Source organism: Ranitomeya imitator, chromosome 2 (assembly GCF_032444005.1).
Source record: "Ranitomeya imitator isolate aRanImi1 chromosome 2, aRanImi1.pri, whole genome shotgun sequence".
In the NCBI taxonomy this organism is placed as follows: Eukaryota; Metazoa; Chordata; class Amphibia; order Anura; family Dendrobatidae; genus Ranitomeya; species Ranitomeya imitator.
The window spans coordinates 271028794-271046539 of record NC_091283.1 but is presented as its reverse complement, the minus strand read 5'-3'; the positions used below and the strand labels follow the sequence as shown (position 1 = coordinate 271046539).

Sequence of the window (17746 nt, the reverse complement as noted above, 5' to 3'; positions counted from 1 at the left end):
AGACCGGAGGGCCTTGAGCTTTTCTGGTCTCGCCACGAGCTGGCTTGGGGTCGCCCCGAATGGCGGGGTTTCCTCGCTGTAGCAATATCCCGCCAGAACTCAGTCAGGAAGGTGACCGTTTTGACCAGTAACGAGTCACTTTCCTGTGTCGACATCTCCACCTGGGTTGGGCGATACGGCGACATCGTCGGTATTCCCGAGAAGACCCTCGATGAGCATGGTATCTGGTCAGGAGCCTGGACCTTCATGGTGAAATTGAAGGGTTCAGGAAACACCGTTACCCATATCCCTTCCTCAACATTTTTGGGGAGGGACAGGATCTTGATTTTCTACCGGGGGCAGCCTAAGGTCTCACTGGTGCGGCAGCCCCACACACTTCAGTGCGCAGTGTACCACCCAGAAATGCGCACTGTGTGGGGACCTCGGCCATCTCGCTGCTACCTGTGGCAGGATTAGGTGTAACTTGTGTGGTGACCTCGGTCACCCGTTCAGTCGCTGTCCACGTTCCTTTGCCAATGCGGTCCTGAAAGCGGCGAGTGTGGGACAGGCGAAAGCCGGGACCAATCTCGCCGGTGAAGGGACCAGCAGAGGCGGAGGAGGCAGGAAACCGGTGAGGAGCAGGCTGCCGCCATCCAATATCAGGCGGCAGGAGCAGCGCCATGGGAACAGGGGGCAGGGAGTAATGACCCTAAACTCTGACCCGGGTGCTTCACTTGCAGCTGAGGATCCTAAAGACAGCGAATTGAGCGAGGAAGTCAAGAGACTTGAAAGGGAGGAGCAAAAGGACGCCATGTCTGCCCAGGAACCTTCATCCGGTGACAGTCTGGATGAGGGAGAGGCCGAGTGGTCACAGCAAAAGAAAAAGAGTAACAGGAAAACAACTAAGGATAAGAGGGGGTCCGGGCCTCGAGCCTCCTCCTTGGAGTGCGATCCGGGCCCTCCAGGACTCCCCTCCAGAGGGGGGCGATGGGGACCCGGGGCCAGAGGTTGCGGACAAGGTTGTTGGGGCTCAGGAGGTCGCTGGGTCTTCTTCTCAGGGGGCAAATACAAAGCCTTCTGGGGGGGACTACCTCAGGACCACCAGACAAGGGCCAGAGTGTATGTAAGGAGAGAATGGATGAGTCTGTTTGTCTTAAGTGCACTAAAAACTCATCATTGTCAGAGGAAGAGGGTGAAACTGTTGGGGGTGGGAAGAAAAACGCTATCTAATTCAATCAATCATGATGGTGGCACCCACCCCGTTGACGCTGGCAACCATTAATGTTGCCAGCATAAAGTCAGAAGCGGCAAGGTACATGGCCTTTCATTTTCTCGGCCAACTTGACGCCGACATTTTGTTTTTGCAGGAGATTAGGTTGACCGACCTATCAACCATGCATAAGGCAAGGCGGGAGTGGAGGCACGGGCCCTCCTACTGGTCTCTTGCAGCCGAGCCGTATAGCGGGGTGGCGGTCCTTTTTAAGACCGCAGCGGTTGAATGCAGACGATTGATCGAGTTAGAAATGGGGAGATGCTTGATCCTAGATGTCTCCATGGGGGTCAGGAGCTTCGGCTCATTAACATTTACGGTCCCCAGTCCAAGTGGGACCGCAAGTGTCTCTTCATGAAGATCAAACCTTTCTTATTTTCGAGCCGGCAGGTGGTCTTTGGAGGGGATTTCAATAACGTCACGAGACCCTGTGATAGAGGAGGTTCCGGAGACCGGCTGGCTTACGATTGCGTCACGCTAAATAGGATAGTAAGTGAGGCACGCCTGGTGGATGTCTACATCCGGCACAACACAGGCCACGCGGGGTTCACCTTTTTTAGAGGTAGTCAGTGCAGGTCTAGGATAGACAGGTTTTATTTGAAGGAGCAGGCCGTCTCCTCGCCGTTGTCGGTTGTGGAAGTGGAATTCTCCGATCACTGTTTGATTATGTTTTCTCTGAGCGTTACAGAGACTCTTCGGATGGGAAGAGGTTATTGGAAGCTGAATTCGTCACTCCTTGAGGAAGAAGCTGTAAGACGGTCCTTTGAGGAATTTCTTCAGAGCCAGGTACCGCTGCTGGGCCTAAGTAACACTAAGTCTGAGTGGTGGGAGATGTTCAAACATCGGGTGGCGAGATTCTTCCGGCAACTCTCGAACCTCAGAAGCCTGAACAGGGATCGCCTGTATCAGAGCCTGAGGAGGAAACTCGAGCATCTTGTCTCGACTGGGGGTAGCCGCGAGGCGATCTCCAGTGTGAAATCCTTGCTAAAGAGGTGTCAGTACGATAGGCACGCATCTTTGGTTTTTGAGAGGGACTACGGGAAGTACTACTCACCCAACCCTTACAGAAGCTGCAAGATGTCAGTGAATAGTAAGATAGTGACAGGGCTGATGGACAGTACGGGATCCCTGAGAAGGTCCAGATCAGGGATCTTGGAGGTCGTCAGTTCATACTACTCGCACCTCTTGGGAAGGAAGGAACTGGATCGTGACAGGATGTCGGCTTTCCTGGCTGAAGCTGTTCCAGAGCCAGGGGCTGACCTCTCGCTGGGTGGTTTGACAGAAGCGATCAAAGAAGAGGAAGTGAGACTGGCGATCGATGGGCTCCGGCCCAAAAAAATCGCCAGGTCCGGATGGCTTAACATCCGAGTTCTTTAAGACCTTTATGGACTCCTTGGTCCCCCTCTTGACTCAGGTGTTTAATGAGTGTTTCTCCTCCGGCACTCTGCCGAGATCATTAAGGAGGTCGGCTTTGATCATTTTGTCAAAGGGTAAGGATCCGTCACGCATTGAGAATTGGCGTCCCATATCACTTCTCAATGTGGACAGGAAAGTTTTGGCTAAGATACTCTTCAACAGGCTGGTGAAGTTTGCGCCACGGCTCCTTTCGGAGGCCCAGCACTGTTTCGTTCCTGGCCGTAGCACTTTCAGTGCTGTTCTGGGTGTCCGAGAGGCCATGGAGCGGGGCAGGGCAGGCCTTTGGAAGGGGTTCTTGCTGACCCTGGATCAGGCAAAAGCCTTTGATCGGGTCGACCACGAGTACCTCTGGTCCACTCTTTTGAGGTATGGTCTGCCTGGAGGGTTTGTGGACTGGCTTAAGACCTTATACGCAGGGGCTGAGACTTTCCCTCTGGTAAACGGGTGGATTGGACAACCTTTCGGGGTGGGATCTGGTGTCCGCCAGGGCTGCCCTCTTAGCCCTTTGCTTTACGCATTTGTGATCGATCCCTTCCTCAGAAGGGTTGATTGTGGACCGTTGGCGGGGGTGAGGATGGACGGGTTGGCGCCAGAGGCTATCCTGAGGGTAGTGGCCTACGCAGACGACGTTACAGTCTTTGTTTCTTCGCAAGAGGAGGCGATGGTGGTGATGTCAGAAGTGGAGAGCTACTCGGAGGTATCCGGGTCCAAGGTCAACCAGGACAAGCGTGAGAGTCTCTGGCTGGGAGGCGGGGATCCCACGTTTGATCTTCCGGACACCCTCCCCGAACCCCAACAACATGCCAAAGTCCTAGACATCGAATTTGGCCAGGGAGATTACCCCACAAAAAACTGGGAAGGCAGAATCAAAGGTGTCGCCCAAAGAGTGGACCAATGGAAGGGTTGGTCTTTGACCCTGAGGGAAAGGGTTGACCTGTGCAAAGCTTTCCTGCTCCCCTTGCTAATCTACCTGGGCAGCGTCTGTGTCTTGCCGGAGCCTCTCTGGACACGGGTCTACAGTCTGTTCTTCCAGATGTTATGGGGGAATAGACTAAACCTAGTCAAACGGGAGGTCACTTATCGCACGAGGAGACTAGGGGGGTTGAATATGGTGAACCCCGTGGTGTTTCTAGTGAACACCTTTATGAAAGTTAACGTGGCAAACCTCTGGAAAGAGAGGGCTCCTCCGTGGGTATTCTCCTGCAAAGGATGGTTTCAGCCTTTCTTCCAGGAATGGGAGACAGGGGGAAGATTGAAGGATCTTCGCACACCGCACGGGCATCTCCCGGCTTATGTTACCCCGGTTCTGAAAATGATGCGCCGGTGGGGTCTGGGAATGTGGGAAGTGAGGTCCCTCCCGAGGAAACTCCTCGACATGCGGGTCTTGCTTTCGCATTTTCAGAGATTATTGGTCCTCAAGGACTGCCCGAGTCGGGATCTAGAGGTTGGGTTGAGTTTGTTAAATTCTAGCAGGATCCCCAAGAAATATTGGGACTTGACTTGGCGCTGCTTCCAAGATAAGTTGTATGTGAGGGACAATTTGAAGCACAGGAGCTCCGTGGACAGGAATTGTCCCCGTGAGGCTTGCACTACCATGCTGGAAAGCATGGAGCACTTCCTGCTTCATTGTCCCTTTAATACAGAGGTGTACAACAGGGTGGGCGCTTCCATTGGTTGGCCACGGCTGGCCACTCTGTCCTATGCCGAGTGGGCCTATGGAGCGTTCAGAGACCTCGGGAGAAGGGACCGAGCCACTTTATTCTTAGTCAGCGCAGTGGTCAGGTATTTCACGTGGAACGCACGAGTTTTAGTTTCGACGCAGAGTAAAATCCTCCATGTAGATGAAGTTTGTAGCAGCATCCTAGGTGCCCTGGTGAAGGTGCGTTCTCTGGAGTGCGAAAGACTGGGTGCCCGGAGGGCGGCCCATCTCTGGAGGGGTTTCTCCTTCCAGGTGCCTTAGTCCATTAGCGCTCCTATATCCTGGTGGTGGGCTGATGTCTTAACACCCTAGACTTTTGTTTTGTATTTCTGTTCCCTGAATAGAAGGTTTGCAGGCATCGAACTTGAGCCTCGGGTGGTGAGTATGTAGGTTGTGTTCTGTGATGTTGGTTTATGTATATATTGTATATAGTGTATTGTATATATTGTATATAGTGTGTATAATAGAGGGTCTTAGTTAGGTTGGGTGGGGGGATTGGGGGGTTCAACGGCGGTGATAAGAGACTGATCTGGCCTGGCCCAGGCCCCGCCTGGGGAAAAACTTTGGGGCCTGATCCTAGCTCGGATGATTCCTGAACTTTGTGGCCAGAGCTGGATCAGGGGTGGCGGGACAGTTAGAGTAGGTGTGTGTGTGTGTATATATATATATATATATATATATATTTATGAAAAAATATTTTTGAGTAGTATGATTCATATCGAATATTTGTCTGTGTTTTCACATGGCCTAGATTCATATACATGTGCTGCTGTGTTTCTTTATATCTATATGATACAGCTTGCAGCTTGCATATGTTCACATTGGGAGTGCTGGTTGGTTTTTTTTCTTTGTTTAGTGTATGGATGTGGCTGCATCCAGACTGATCTTGCACTCCTCCCATTGACCTTGCAGGTGGCGGTAATCATCTCTACTTGCCCATAGATTGTAGGTTTAGCCCAGAGTGACATGTTTGTCCTAAGTTGTAGGCTGGTGGCCCAAGAGTGGCATGTACAGTAGAGTAGGACCCATCAGAGGGAGATCACCTTGCCGTGGTTCATGGGCACACATGAATTGGCCAATGTATGCGCTAAGAATCTTCATTTTATCCATAACTGTAAGTTTTATGAAAAAATTTTTTTGAGTAGTATGATTCATATCGAATATTTGTCTGTGTTTTCACATGGCCTAGATTCATATACATGTGCTGCTGTGTTTCTTTATATATATATATATATATATATATATATATATATATATATATATATATATATATACATAATATATATATATATTAACCCCTTAACGACCGCCGATATGCCTTTTAACGGCGGCCGCTAAGGGTACTTAAACCACAGCGCCGTTAATTAACGGCGCTGTGGAAAAAGTAAATAGCGCCCCCAGAGTCGGACCCCAGAGAACATGATTCGGGGTTTTTTTTACCGTCCCCGCTTTTGCGATCGCCAGTAATTAACCGTTTACCGGCGATCGCAAAAAAAAAAAAACGCGATTTCTTTTTAATTTCTCTGTCCTCCGATGTGATCGCACATCAGAGGACAGAGAAATGGGGTCCCAGGTAGCCCCCCAATACTTACCTGTCTCCCCCGGTGCTCCTCGTGGCTCCCGATGGGCGCCGCCATATTCAAAATGGCGGGCGCATGCGCAGTGCGCCCGCCGGCCGGCACCGGGGGAATCTTTGGGGTCTTGGCTGCCAGGGGTAGCCGAGACCCCAAAGAACATGATCGGGGTCGGTTTTACCGACCCCTGTTTTGCGATCGCCGGTGATTAACTGTTTACCGGCGACCGCAAAAAAAAAAAAAAAAAAGCAAAGTGTAATTCTCTGTCCTCTAATGTGATCGCACATCAGAGGACAGAGAAATAGGGGGATTTGGGGACCCTATTATACTCACCAGTGTCCCTGGGTCCTCCTGCTGCTCCTCCTGGCCGCCGGCATCTTCTTGGCAAAAGAAAATGGCGGGCGCATGCGCAGTGCGCCCGCCATCTGTCGCCATCTGCCGGCCGGCAGGAGAAAAGCAGTTGGGGCTAAAATTAGGGTTAGGGCTAGGGTTAGGGCTTGGATTAGGGCTAGGGTTAGGCCTAGGTTTAGGGCTAAATTTAGGGTTAGGGTTGGGGCTAAATTTAGGGTTGGGGCTAAATTTAGGGTTAGGCTTCTTTCACACTTACGTCAGTACGGGGCCGTCGCAATGCGTCGGCCCGGCATACCGACGCACGTTGTGAAAATTGTGCACAACGTGGGCAGCGGATGTAGTTTTTCAACGCATCTGCTGCCCAATCTATGTCCTGGGGAGGAGGGGGCGGAGTTACGGCCACGCATGCGCCGTCAGAAATGGCGGACGCGACGTACAAAAAAACGTTACATTGAACGTTTTTTGTGCCGACGGTCCGCCAAAACACAACTGATCCAGTGCACGACGGACGCGACGTGTGGCCATCCGTCATGATCCGTCGGCAATACAAGTCTATGGGCAAAAAACGCATCCTGCGGGCACATTTGCAGGATCCGTTTTTTGTCCAAAACGATGGATTGCGACGGATGCCAAACGACGCAAGTGTGAAAGTAGCCTTAGGGCTAGGGTTGGGGCTAAAGTTAGGGTTAGAGTTGGGATTAGGGTTAGGGTTTGGATTAGGGTTGGTATTAGGGTTAGGGTTGGCATTAGGGTTACGCTTGGGATTAGGGTTAGGTTTGGGATTAGGGTTAAGGTTAGGGTTGTGATTAGGGGTGTATTGGGATTAGGGTTAGGTTTGAGGATAGGGTTGAGATTAGGATTAGGGGTGTGTTGGATTTAGGGTTTTGATTAGGGTTATGGTTAGGGTTGACATTAGGGTTGTTTTGGGGTAAGGGTTGTGATTATCGTTAGGGTTAGTGATTAGGATTATGGATCGGTTTGGGATTAGGGTTAGGGGTGTGTTGGGGTTAGGGTTGGAGCTAGAATTGGGGGGTTTCCACTGTTTAGGTACATCAGGGGGTCTCCAAACACGACAGCCAATTTTGCGCTCAAAAAGTCAAATGGTGCTCCCTCCCTTCTGAGCTCTGCCGTGCGCCCAAACAGTGGGTTACCCCCACATATGGGGCATCAACGTACTCGGGATAAATTGGACAACAACTTTTGGGGTCCAATTTCTCCTGTTACCTTTGTGAAAATAAAAACTTGGGAGTACAAAATCTTTTTTGTGGAAAAAAAATATTTTTTTATTTTCACGACTCTGCATTCTAAACTTCTGTGAAGCACTTGGGCATTCAAAGTTCTCACCACACATCTAGATAAGTTCCTTGGGGGGTTTAGTTTCCAAAATGGTGTCACTTGTGGGGGGTTACTACTGTTTAGGTACATCAGGGGCTCTGCAATCGCAACATAACGCCCACAGACCATTCTATCAAAGTCTGCATTCCAAAATGGCGCTCCTTCCCTTCCGAGCTCTGCCGTGCGCCCAAACAGTGGTTTACCCCCACATATGGAACATCAGTGTACTCGGGATAAATTGGACAACAACTATTGCGGTCCAATTTCTCCTGTTACCCTTGTGAAAATAAAAACTTGGGGGCTACAATATCTTTTTTGTGGAAAAAAAATATTTTTTTATTTTCACGACTCTGCATTCTTCTGTGAAGCACTTGGGCATTCAAAGTTCTCACCACACATCTAGATAAGTTCCATGGGGGGTCTAGTTTCCAAATTGGGGTCACTTGTGGGGGGTTTCCACTGTTTAGGCACATCAGGGGCTCTCCAAACGCGACATGGCGTCCGATCTCAATTCCAGACAATTCTACATTGAAAAAGTAAAACGGCACTCCTCCTCTGCCAAGCTCTGCGGTGCGCCCAAACAGTGGTTTACCCCCACATATTGGGTATCGATGTATTCAGGAGAAATTGCACTACAACTTTTGTGGTCTAATTTCTCCTGTTACCCTTGTGAAAATAAGAATTTGTGGGCGAAAAGATCATTTTTGTGTAAACAAATGCGATTTTTTATTTTCACGGCTCTGCGTTATAAACTTCTGTGAAGCTCTTGGGGGTTTAAATTGCTCACCACACATCTAGATAAGTTCCTTAAGGGGTCTAGTTTACAAAATGGTGTCACTTGTGGGGGGTTTCCACTGTTTAGGCACATCAGGGGCTCTCTAAACGTGACATGGCGTCCGATCTCAATTCCAGCCAATTCTGTATTGAAAAAGTCAAAAGGCGCTCCTTCACTTCCAAGTTCTGCGGTGCGCCCAAACAGTGGTTTACCCCCACATATGGGGTATTGGCGTATTCAGGAGAAATTGCATAACAAAATTTATGGTTACATTTCTGTTTTTACACTTGTGAAAATAAAAAAAATGGTTCTGAATTAAAATGTTTGCAAAAAAAAGTTAAATGTTCATTTTTTCCTTCCACATTGTTTCAGTTCCTGTAAAGCACGTAAAGGGTTAATAAACTTCTTGAATGTGGTTTTGAGAACCTTGAGGGGTGTATTTTTTAGAATGGTGTCACACTTCGTTATTTTCTATCATATAGACCCCTCAAAATGACTTCAAATGTGATGTGGTCCCTAAAAATAAATGGTGTTGTAAAAATGAGAAATTGCTGGTCAACTTTTAACCCTTATAACTCCCTAACAAAAAAATTTTTGTTTCCAAAATTGTGCTGATGTAAAGTAGACATGTGGGAAATGTTATTTATTAACTATTTTTTGTGACATATCGCTCTGATTTAAGGGCATAAAAATACAAAGTTTGAAAATTGCAAAATTTAAATTTTTTTTGCCATATTTCCGTTTTTTTTTTCATAAATAATCGCAAGTAATATCGAAGAAATGTTACCACTAACATGAAGTACAATATGTGACGAAAAAAAACAATCTCAGAATCAGCGGGATCCGTTGAAGCGTTCCAGAGTTATAACCTCATAAATTGACAGTGGTCAGAATTGCAAAAATTGGCTCGGTCATTAAGTACCAAATTGGCTCTGTCACTAAGGGGTTAAAAAAATAAAATAAATAAATAAATAAAAAGCAAATGTTAATTTTGTACACTGTATTGTATTTAGGGTGAATGTGGTGGTGTAAGGGGGGGGCTGTAAGGTACGGCAGTGGGACCAGCAGGGTTTTGTTCTGTTTGTGGTGTTGTATAGTGTTTGGTTTAGTATAATGTGTTTATAGTGTATATATTGTATATAATATTGTATATAGGACGGTGTGAATGTAGTTGGGGTTGTATATAGTAGTATGAATGAAGCTGGGCCGGGGGACTTACATGATTTTATACTATTTATTATTTATAATTTTTTACAGGTATTCACGTAAGTTATGAGTATTTTGTTTGTTGTCTTTTAGTTTTTTTTTTTTTTATGTTATTGGAATTCTTCTTTCTCGTCCCTGATTTGTAGGTCATGAACTTTTTCCATTTTTGTTCCATTTCCGGTTTATTTCTTTGTGGCTTTTGTCGTTTGTTGTCGTCTGATTGGAGCTTTGTTCTTATGTTCTGTTCTGTTGTGTTTTATTTGTAATGTATCACAGTTATTGTCATGTAAAGTATTTTTATTTTATTTAATAAAAGACCTGGAGGATAAGACACAATGTAACAGCAGAATAGTGAGTGCAGCTCTAGAGGATGTTGGCTGATGATTATACGGCGCATGCTTCTACACTTTATCATTTTGCTGGTGTCTTATGGTTAGAGGCCTCAGGCGGGTATACAGTGTTATAGAGAGTTTAATATTTGACAGCTGATGGTTTGTTACAATGTCTCAGTGCAGAATTCCTCTTTGACCAGACCGATACATTGTAACGAACGTTGCGTTTAGTTGTCTCCTGTTTCCTGGAGATACTGGGATTCCCAGTTGCCAGTCTTCCCATTTACATGTTTCCTCCATCCAGAAATATCGTCCCATGGAGAAGCTGGAGCTGCTTAACACCTGGTGGACCTTGAACCTCTTTGGGGGTCTTTCGATTTGGTTCATGTACTGCTATCCAATAAAAGGACTTAACATCTGGGAGATATTATTCCCAGCCGTGTCATCGTCCAGAAAGATGTCCGAGTCTTCATAAAGAGACCATTATGGGCAATGGTGACCAGCTCAGCAAAACCAGTGTGCAGAATCCAAGACCAGAGCTTTATCTGGATTGTGAGGAGCTCTAGAATAGTCCTGTTGGTGGTTATCACCATTAATCTCTTTTGGTTTCAGTCCATTGAGGGCTGTGATTTTATCAGATGTAGTACAAATCTTCTCAATAGTGGTCATCTTCTTGGAAAACTCATCCTTCTTCACTTCCAAGAACTTGAGGACTGAGGTAGGATCAGATTTCTTACACAGCTGTTCAGTTATGGCCATCTTTTTGGTCAACTCTTTCTTCTTTGCTTCCAGTCCTTCAAGAACTGTGGTAGGATCAGGTTTGATACACAGATCTTCGATGGTGGTCATCTTCCTGGACAATTCATACTCCTTCATTTCCAGTCCATCGATGACCATGATAGAATCAGATGTGATGCACAGTTCTTCAATGGTGGTCATCTTCATGGACAACTCATACTCCATCACTTCCAGTCCATAAAGTACCATGACAGAATCAGATATGATACACAGCTCTTCAATGATGGTAATTTTTTTAATACAACTTCTCTTCCAGGAGCTTGATGACTGAGGTAGGATCAGATTTCTTACACAGCTTTTCGATGGTGGTCATCTTCATGGACAACTCACTCCTTAATTTCCAGTCCATTGAGAACCATGATAGAATCAGATATGATGCACAGCTCTTCAATGATGGTGATTTTTTAAACAACTCATCCTTCTTCACTTCCACTTCATGGATCTCCTCTTGACATGGTGCTGAAGCTTGAAGATTTCACTCAGAACTTTCTTCTCTAAAATTTCCATGTACTGAAAGACCACATTGACCTTCTTTCGAAAGACACTTGGCCTCCAGTTGAAGCAGTTGACTTTGTTTCTTCAGATCTTGGATTCTGTCTCCAGCTTCTGATCTTGATAATCACAGTTCCTTCAAGACATCGTTCAACTTCTCCTTCTTCTTCATGGGAGTCTCATCAAGCGATTCCACCAGGTGTTCCCTGTGTTTGGCCATGCAATAAAGACAGACATAAGCGGCATCTTCTGCTCATTAACTGTCCAGCATCTTCTTATGGATGGAGCATCTTCTGACGTCCATGTTAAGGGTGGGGTTGGAAACGACGTGTTCTTAAGACTTCACACGGCAGGCAGGATTTGATGTCGGCTACCGTAGACTGGATACAGTAAGGGTAGACGGTGACAGGTGCCTCCTGACCAGGTTGGGCAGATGAGACGCAATAGATGTCATCGCCCAGTGTCTGGTCCCTTCTCAGAGACGAATTTGATGGCGTCTTGCAGTTAGGACACTTGTAAACTCTGGCAGAAGCTGTTCCCACATCTCAGGGATGAAGCTTCCATACAAATGTCCCGACAGAGAGAGGAGGTCAGCTCATCCCTCAGATTGTCACACGCCACCATTGACCACAGAAGGTCTGCAGAAGGTGTAGTGATGGGTGGTGGAGGAGTCCACAGGTTTACACTCTTGACAGATGCAATTTAGTGACCATATAGTATTTCGTTAACGGGTACTCCAGCTACAAGAGGAGAAAAAATAATTTTCAGTTTATAGATGTACGAATCAGGATGAAATCTGAGGAGTGAGAAATATAAAGAGCGGCAGGGGACCTGAGATGTGCCAAAACCCGAGGGTCCCAGGATCCGTTAGGTCAGGGTGACTTCTTCAGGTTTTTTTTTTAACATTTAAAAAAAAATTGTTCAGGCCCCTTTAATTTCTGCTCGGAGCGGGCAGGATGGAGTTAATGGACAGATGCTGTGTGGTCTCATGCGTCACCACACAATAATGGCTTCCCTCATCCCTTCCTGTCTCCAGTTCTGCTATTACAGCAGCTCCTGGACCACGTGATGGTGATGTGGCTGTAGAACCTCCCTGCATGAGATCTGCAAATCTTCCCTGCCTCAGCTGCGAACTAAACACCATAGACTATTGCCAGGGGTGTAAACCTGAGGACACCTCCACCACCTGTCACTACACCTTCTTCTAGCCTCCTGTGATCGGTGATGGCGACTGACAATCTGAGGGACGAGCTGATCTGCTCGCTGTGCCAGGACATTTGTAAGGAAGTTTCATCGCTGAGATGTGGGCACAGCTTCTGCCAGGGGTGCATTGCTCGTCTGCTGGAGATGCATGGGGCGGCTGCAGTCTATAAGTGTCCTGACTGCAAGACGCAACCCAATTCCTCACCGAGAAGGGACCAGACCTTGGGTGATGTCATCCTTTGCTCCCCGTCTGCCAGGCCTGGTGAGGAGGTGCCTGTCACCATCTGCACTTATTGTATTCACTCTCCGGTACCTGACATCAAATCCTGCCTGCTGTGTGAAGCTTCTCTAGGTCACGACCATCTGAAAGTCCACACCAAGTCTGCAGAACACGTCGTGTCCAACCCAACCCCTAATATGGACGTCAGAAGATGCTCCATCCATAAGAAGATGCTGGAAAGTTCCTGTGCAGAAGATGCCGCTTATCTCTGCCTTTATTGCATGGCCGAACAAAGGGAACACCTGGTGGAGTCAGTCGATGAGACTCCCATGAAGCATGAGCTGAACAATATCTTGGAGAAACTGTTGTCATCAAGATCTGAAGCTGAAGACAGAATCCAAGATCTGAAGAAACATGGTCAACTGCTTGAACTGGAAGCTGAGGGACTTAACAAGAAGGTTAATGTGGTCTTTAAGGACATGAGGAAACACATGGAAGTTTTAGAGAAGAAAGTCCTGAGTGAGATCTCCAGGCAGGCGGAGAAAGCTTCAGCACCATGTCAGAAGGAGATCAAAGAACTGGAAGCAAAGAAGGATGAGTTGTCCAAAAAGATGACCATTATCAAAGAGCTGTGTACCACATCTGATCCTATCACAGTCCTCAATGGATTAGAAATTAAGAAGGAAGAGTTGCCCAAGAAGATGACCACCATTGAGGAACTAAGTACCACATCGGATCCTATCACAGTCCTCAATGAATTAGAAATTAAGAAGGAAGAGTTGCCCAAGAAGATGACCACCATTGAGGAGCTGAGTACCAAATCTGATCCTATTTCAGTCCTCAAAGACCTGTTAGTGAAGAACGTTGAGTTATCCAAGCAGATGCCCACCATCGAGGAGCTGCGTATCACATCCATTCCAATCCCAGGCCTCAAGGGACTGAAACAAAAAAACATTGATGGTGGTAACGACCAACAGGACTATTCTAGAGCTGCTCACGATCTGGATCAACCTCCGGTCTCGGAGATTCTGCATGCTGGTTTTGCTGAGTTGGTCACCATTGCCCATAATGGTCTTTTCATGAATGAAGAGTCGGACATTTTTCTGGATGAGGACACGGCTGGGAATAATATTCGGGTCCTCCCAGATTTGAAATCCTTTTATTGGGTAGAAACACATGAACCAAAACCAAAGACCCCACAGAGGTTCAAGGACCACCAAGTGTTAAGCAGCTCTAGCTTCTCCACGGGACGACATTTCTGGATGGTGGAAACAAGTAAGTGGGGAAACTGGAGACTGGGAATGTCGTATCCCAGTATCGCCAGGAAAGGCTTCCGCTCCTACATTGGGTGCAACACCAAATCGTGGGGCTTGTGCAAATGGAACAACCAGTACTCGGTGATGCATGCCTGCAAGGAGGTCAAGCTGCCGGATAAGTTTACCTGCCAGCGCTTCGGGGTGTACCTGGACTATGAGGCAGGTCACCTGTCCTTCTACGAGCTGAGTGACCCCATCCGACACCTGTTCTCCTTCCACGCCACCTTCACCAAACCACTTCACGCCATCTTCAGACTCTGGTTGGATTCACATGGTGGGGCGTGGATGATGCTGAAGAACAGTGGACCTCATGTCACTGCATGGCCAGTAGGTGGTGGTCGCCTGTAGAGGGCTTAAGAGTTTTCCATGTGGCCCTTCCATAGATCAGCGCAGAGCTATTGGGGAGTGCTGGACATGTGACCAAGCGTTGGGTGTAAGGGGTCACCTCATAACCAATATTACAGCCATTTCTTTCCCCCAAGGGTTGTCACAGATGGCAGCAGATATCCTAATGAATAATTAGCCATAGCAAAGCTTTGTTACAGTGTATCAGTCTAGACAACCTGCACTAAACACATCTATCTCCTGCCATGAGGGTTCATGACCAGACCTGGGAAAAGTGCAGTCCTTGGGGCATATCCGGTATTCTGGCTGTCCTGTCTAGTCTGTAGACTGGGACAACTGAAGGACTGAACACCGTGGCACCCTTTGGCCGCCCTCCTCCAACCGGCATCCCAATTCTCTGCTATCTCAATCCTCGGGATGTAGATGACGGTACATATAGTGATGGAGGAAGGTAGCCGCCGGCTCCTTCTTCCACCATTCAGTCTGTGGGACTAAGACAGCAAGAGCAATGATGTCTGTGCGGAGCCTCAAGACTGGAGCAGGGTGCTATATTTTCTAAACATATAAATGTATCCAGGCATCATACCATTTGAGGAGCTGTGTGGGATCTCAAACTGTATATAGAGGGGCTATGTGGAGGCTCATACTGTTTATAGGGGCTGTGTGTGGGCTCATACTGTATAAAGAGGGGCTAAGTGGAGGCTCATACTGTTTATAGGGGCTGTGTGTGGGCTCATGCTGAAGATACGGGGCTGTGTGGGGCTCAATGTTTATAGGGGGCTATGTGGGGGCTCATACTGTTTATAGGGGCTGTGTGTGGGCTCATACTGTATATAGAGGGGCTATGTGGAGGCTCATACTGTTTATAGATGAGATGTGTGGGGGCTCATACTGTATCTAAGCGGCTATGTGTGGGCTCATACTGTATAGTGGAGCTATGCGTGGACTCATACTGCTTATAAGGGGCCTATGTGGGGACTCAATGTATATAGGGGACCTGCGTTTGGGTTCTTACTGTGTATAGGGTGCTGTCTGTGTGCTCATAGTGTATACAGGAGCTATGAGGACCATCACACCATATGTGGGGGCTATGGGGACCATTATACCATTTGTGATGGGCTCTGAGAACCATTATATGATATGTGAGTGGCTTTGGGGACCATCATCCCGTATGTGGGGGCTGTGAGGACTTGTCACTGGTTTACCACAACAGAGAGGAGCCCGAAGACCGCACGGTCTGATTTCTCCTACTCCTGTACAGATTAGAAGCACTTCACCTTCTTATTAAACAGTGCAGGTTTCTTCTAGCAGTGCAGGGGTTAATCTGCTCAGTTGCTCCTGGAAGCTTTCCTGCATGAAGGCTCTCAGCTGTTCACTGTTAGCCACTCACATCTCCTATATAATCTGGGCCATGGCTAGCACTCATTGTCAGAATTAGCTTATGCTGCATGGCTGGAGGTTGGTGGTGGTGGTTATTGGAGAAGGTGTTTGGTGGATTTATCTGTGACTATTGCTAGGCTTTGGGTGTGATAATTCCCTTTCTTCTCCTACTTTAATTTTACCACATCCTCCACTCCCCGGTGTTTACCTCTGCTATATGTGTGAGTATATTTGGATGATTGGTATTTTCCTTTATCCCTGTCCCTATTAACTTGTTAGTCTGGTTGGTGTATCTTCTACTCCCTTATTCCCGGGGTGGGGGAAGGGTACAGACTGAGGGAGAATTAAAGAGCTTAGGCAAGTTATGTGGCCCCTGCGTCTTCACCATCAGAAGTAATCCGGGGAGCAGGGCGAGGTAGAGCGCCCCTAGCATTAGGGACACGGAAGGAGCCCCTGGTCCCATGACATTCGGCAACAAAGTCATGACAGGACCATTATACCATATGTGGGGACTGTGAGGACCATCATCCCATATCTGGGGGGCTGTGAGGACCATTATACCTTGTGTGGGGATTGTGAGGACATCATACCGTGCGGGGGCCTGTGAGGACATCATACTGTGCAGGGGGCCTATGAGGACATATTGTTTTGGGGGCTGTAAGGACATCATACTGTGCAGGGGCCTATGAGGGCATCGTATTGTGTTGGGGCTGTGAGGACATCATACTGTGTTGGGTGCTGTGAGGACATCATACTGTGTGGGGGACTGTAAGAACTTCATACTGTACTGGAGGCTGTGAGGATATCATACTGTGCAGGGGCTGTGAGAACTTCATACTGTGTGGGGGGCTGTGAGGACATCATTCTGTTTGGCGGACTGTGAGAACTTCATACTGTACTGGGGGGCTGTGAGGACTTCATACTGTGTGGGGGACTGTGAGGACTTCATACTGTGTGGGGGACTGTGAGGACTTCATACTGTGCGGGGGGGGGGCTGTGAGGACTTCATACTGTGCGGGGGGCTGTGAGGACATTCTGTGCGAGGGCTGTGAGGACATCAGACTATGTGGGGGCAGTGAGGGCATTATACTGTTTGGGGGGCTGTGAGGACATTATACTGTGCGGGAGCTGTGAAGACATTGTACTGTGTGGGGGGGCTGTGAGGACATTATATTGTGCGGGAGCTGTGACGATATTATACTGTGTGCGGGAGCTGTGAGGACATTATACTGTGTGTGGGGGCTGTGAGGACATTATACTGTGTGGGAGGCTGTGAAGACATCATACTGTGTGGGAGGCTGTGGAGACATCATACTGTGCGGGGCTGTGAGGACATCACACTGTGAGGGGGGGGGGAAGGGCTGTGAGGACATCATACTGTGTAGGGGGCTGTGAGGACATCACACTGTGCGGGGGGGGGGGGGGAACTGAGGACATCATACTGTGTAGGGGGCTGTGAGGACATCACACTGTGCGGGGGGGGGTGGCTGTGAGGACAGCATACTGTGTAGGGGGCTGTGAGGACATCATACTGGGGGGGGGCTGTGAGAACGTCACACTGTGCGGGGGGCGGGGCTGTGAGAACATCATACTGTGTAGGGGGCTGTGAGAACATCATACTGTGCGAGGGGCTGTGAGGACATGATACTGTGTATGGGGGGCTGTGAGGACATCATACTGTGTGGGAGGCTGTGGAGACATCATACTGTGCGGGGCTGTGAGAACATCATACTGTGTGGGGGCTGTGAGAACATCATATTGTGTGGGGGCTGTGAGGGCATCCCACTGTGCGGGAGCTGTGAGGACATCATACTGTGTGTGGGGGCTGTGAGGACATGATACTGTGTGTGGGGGCTGTGAGGACATCATACTGTGTGGGAGGCTGTGGAGACATCATACTGTGCGGGGGGGCTGTTAATAAAGGTACGTGGAGTGTATTCCAGGAATATTGTGGTTTATAACCTTATTATAAAGCAGAATTAATTTCAGTCCGTTGCTTCGACCCCCCCACTGATGTGGACAATCCTCCATGAGCCAAACACGTCATCAGCACGA

General features: G+C 48.1%; 2 protein-coding genes across 2 annotated transcripts in view; both read left to right on the top strand.

Moving 5' to 3' along the window:
• Positions 1-17746, top strand: part of LOC138663105 (uncharacterized) — a 142664-nt gene that overhangs the window by 1616 nt on the left and 123302 nt on the right. The gene's annotated exons all lie outside the window — the stretch shown is intronic.
• On the top strand, positions 12300-17035 carry LOC138663104 (tripartite motif-containing protein 14-like). Its single transcript, XM_069749204.1, has one exon. It carries the CDS (start codon positions 12452-12454, stop codon positions 14312-14314), a length of 1863 nt encoding a protein of 620 aa, XP_069605305.1. The 5' UTR covers positions 12300-12451; the 3' UTR covers positions 14315-17035.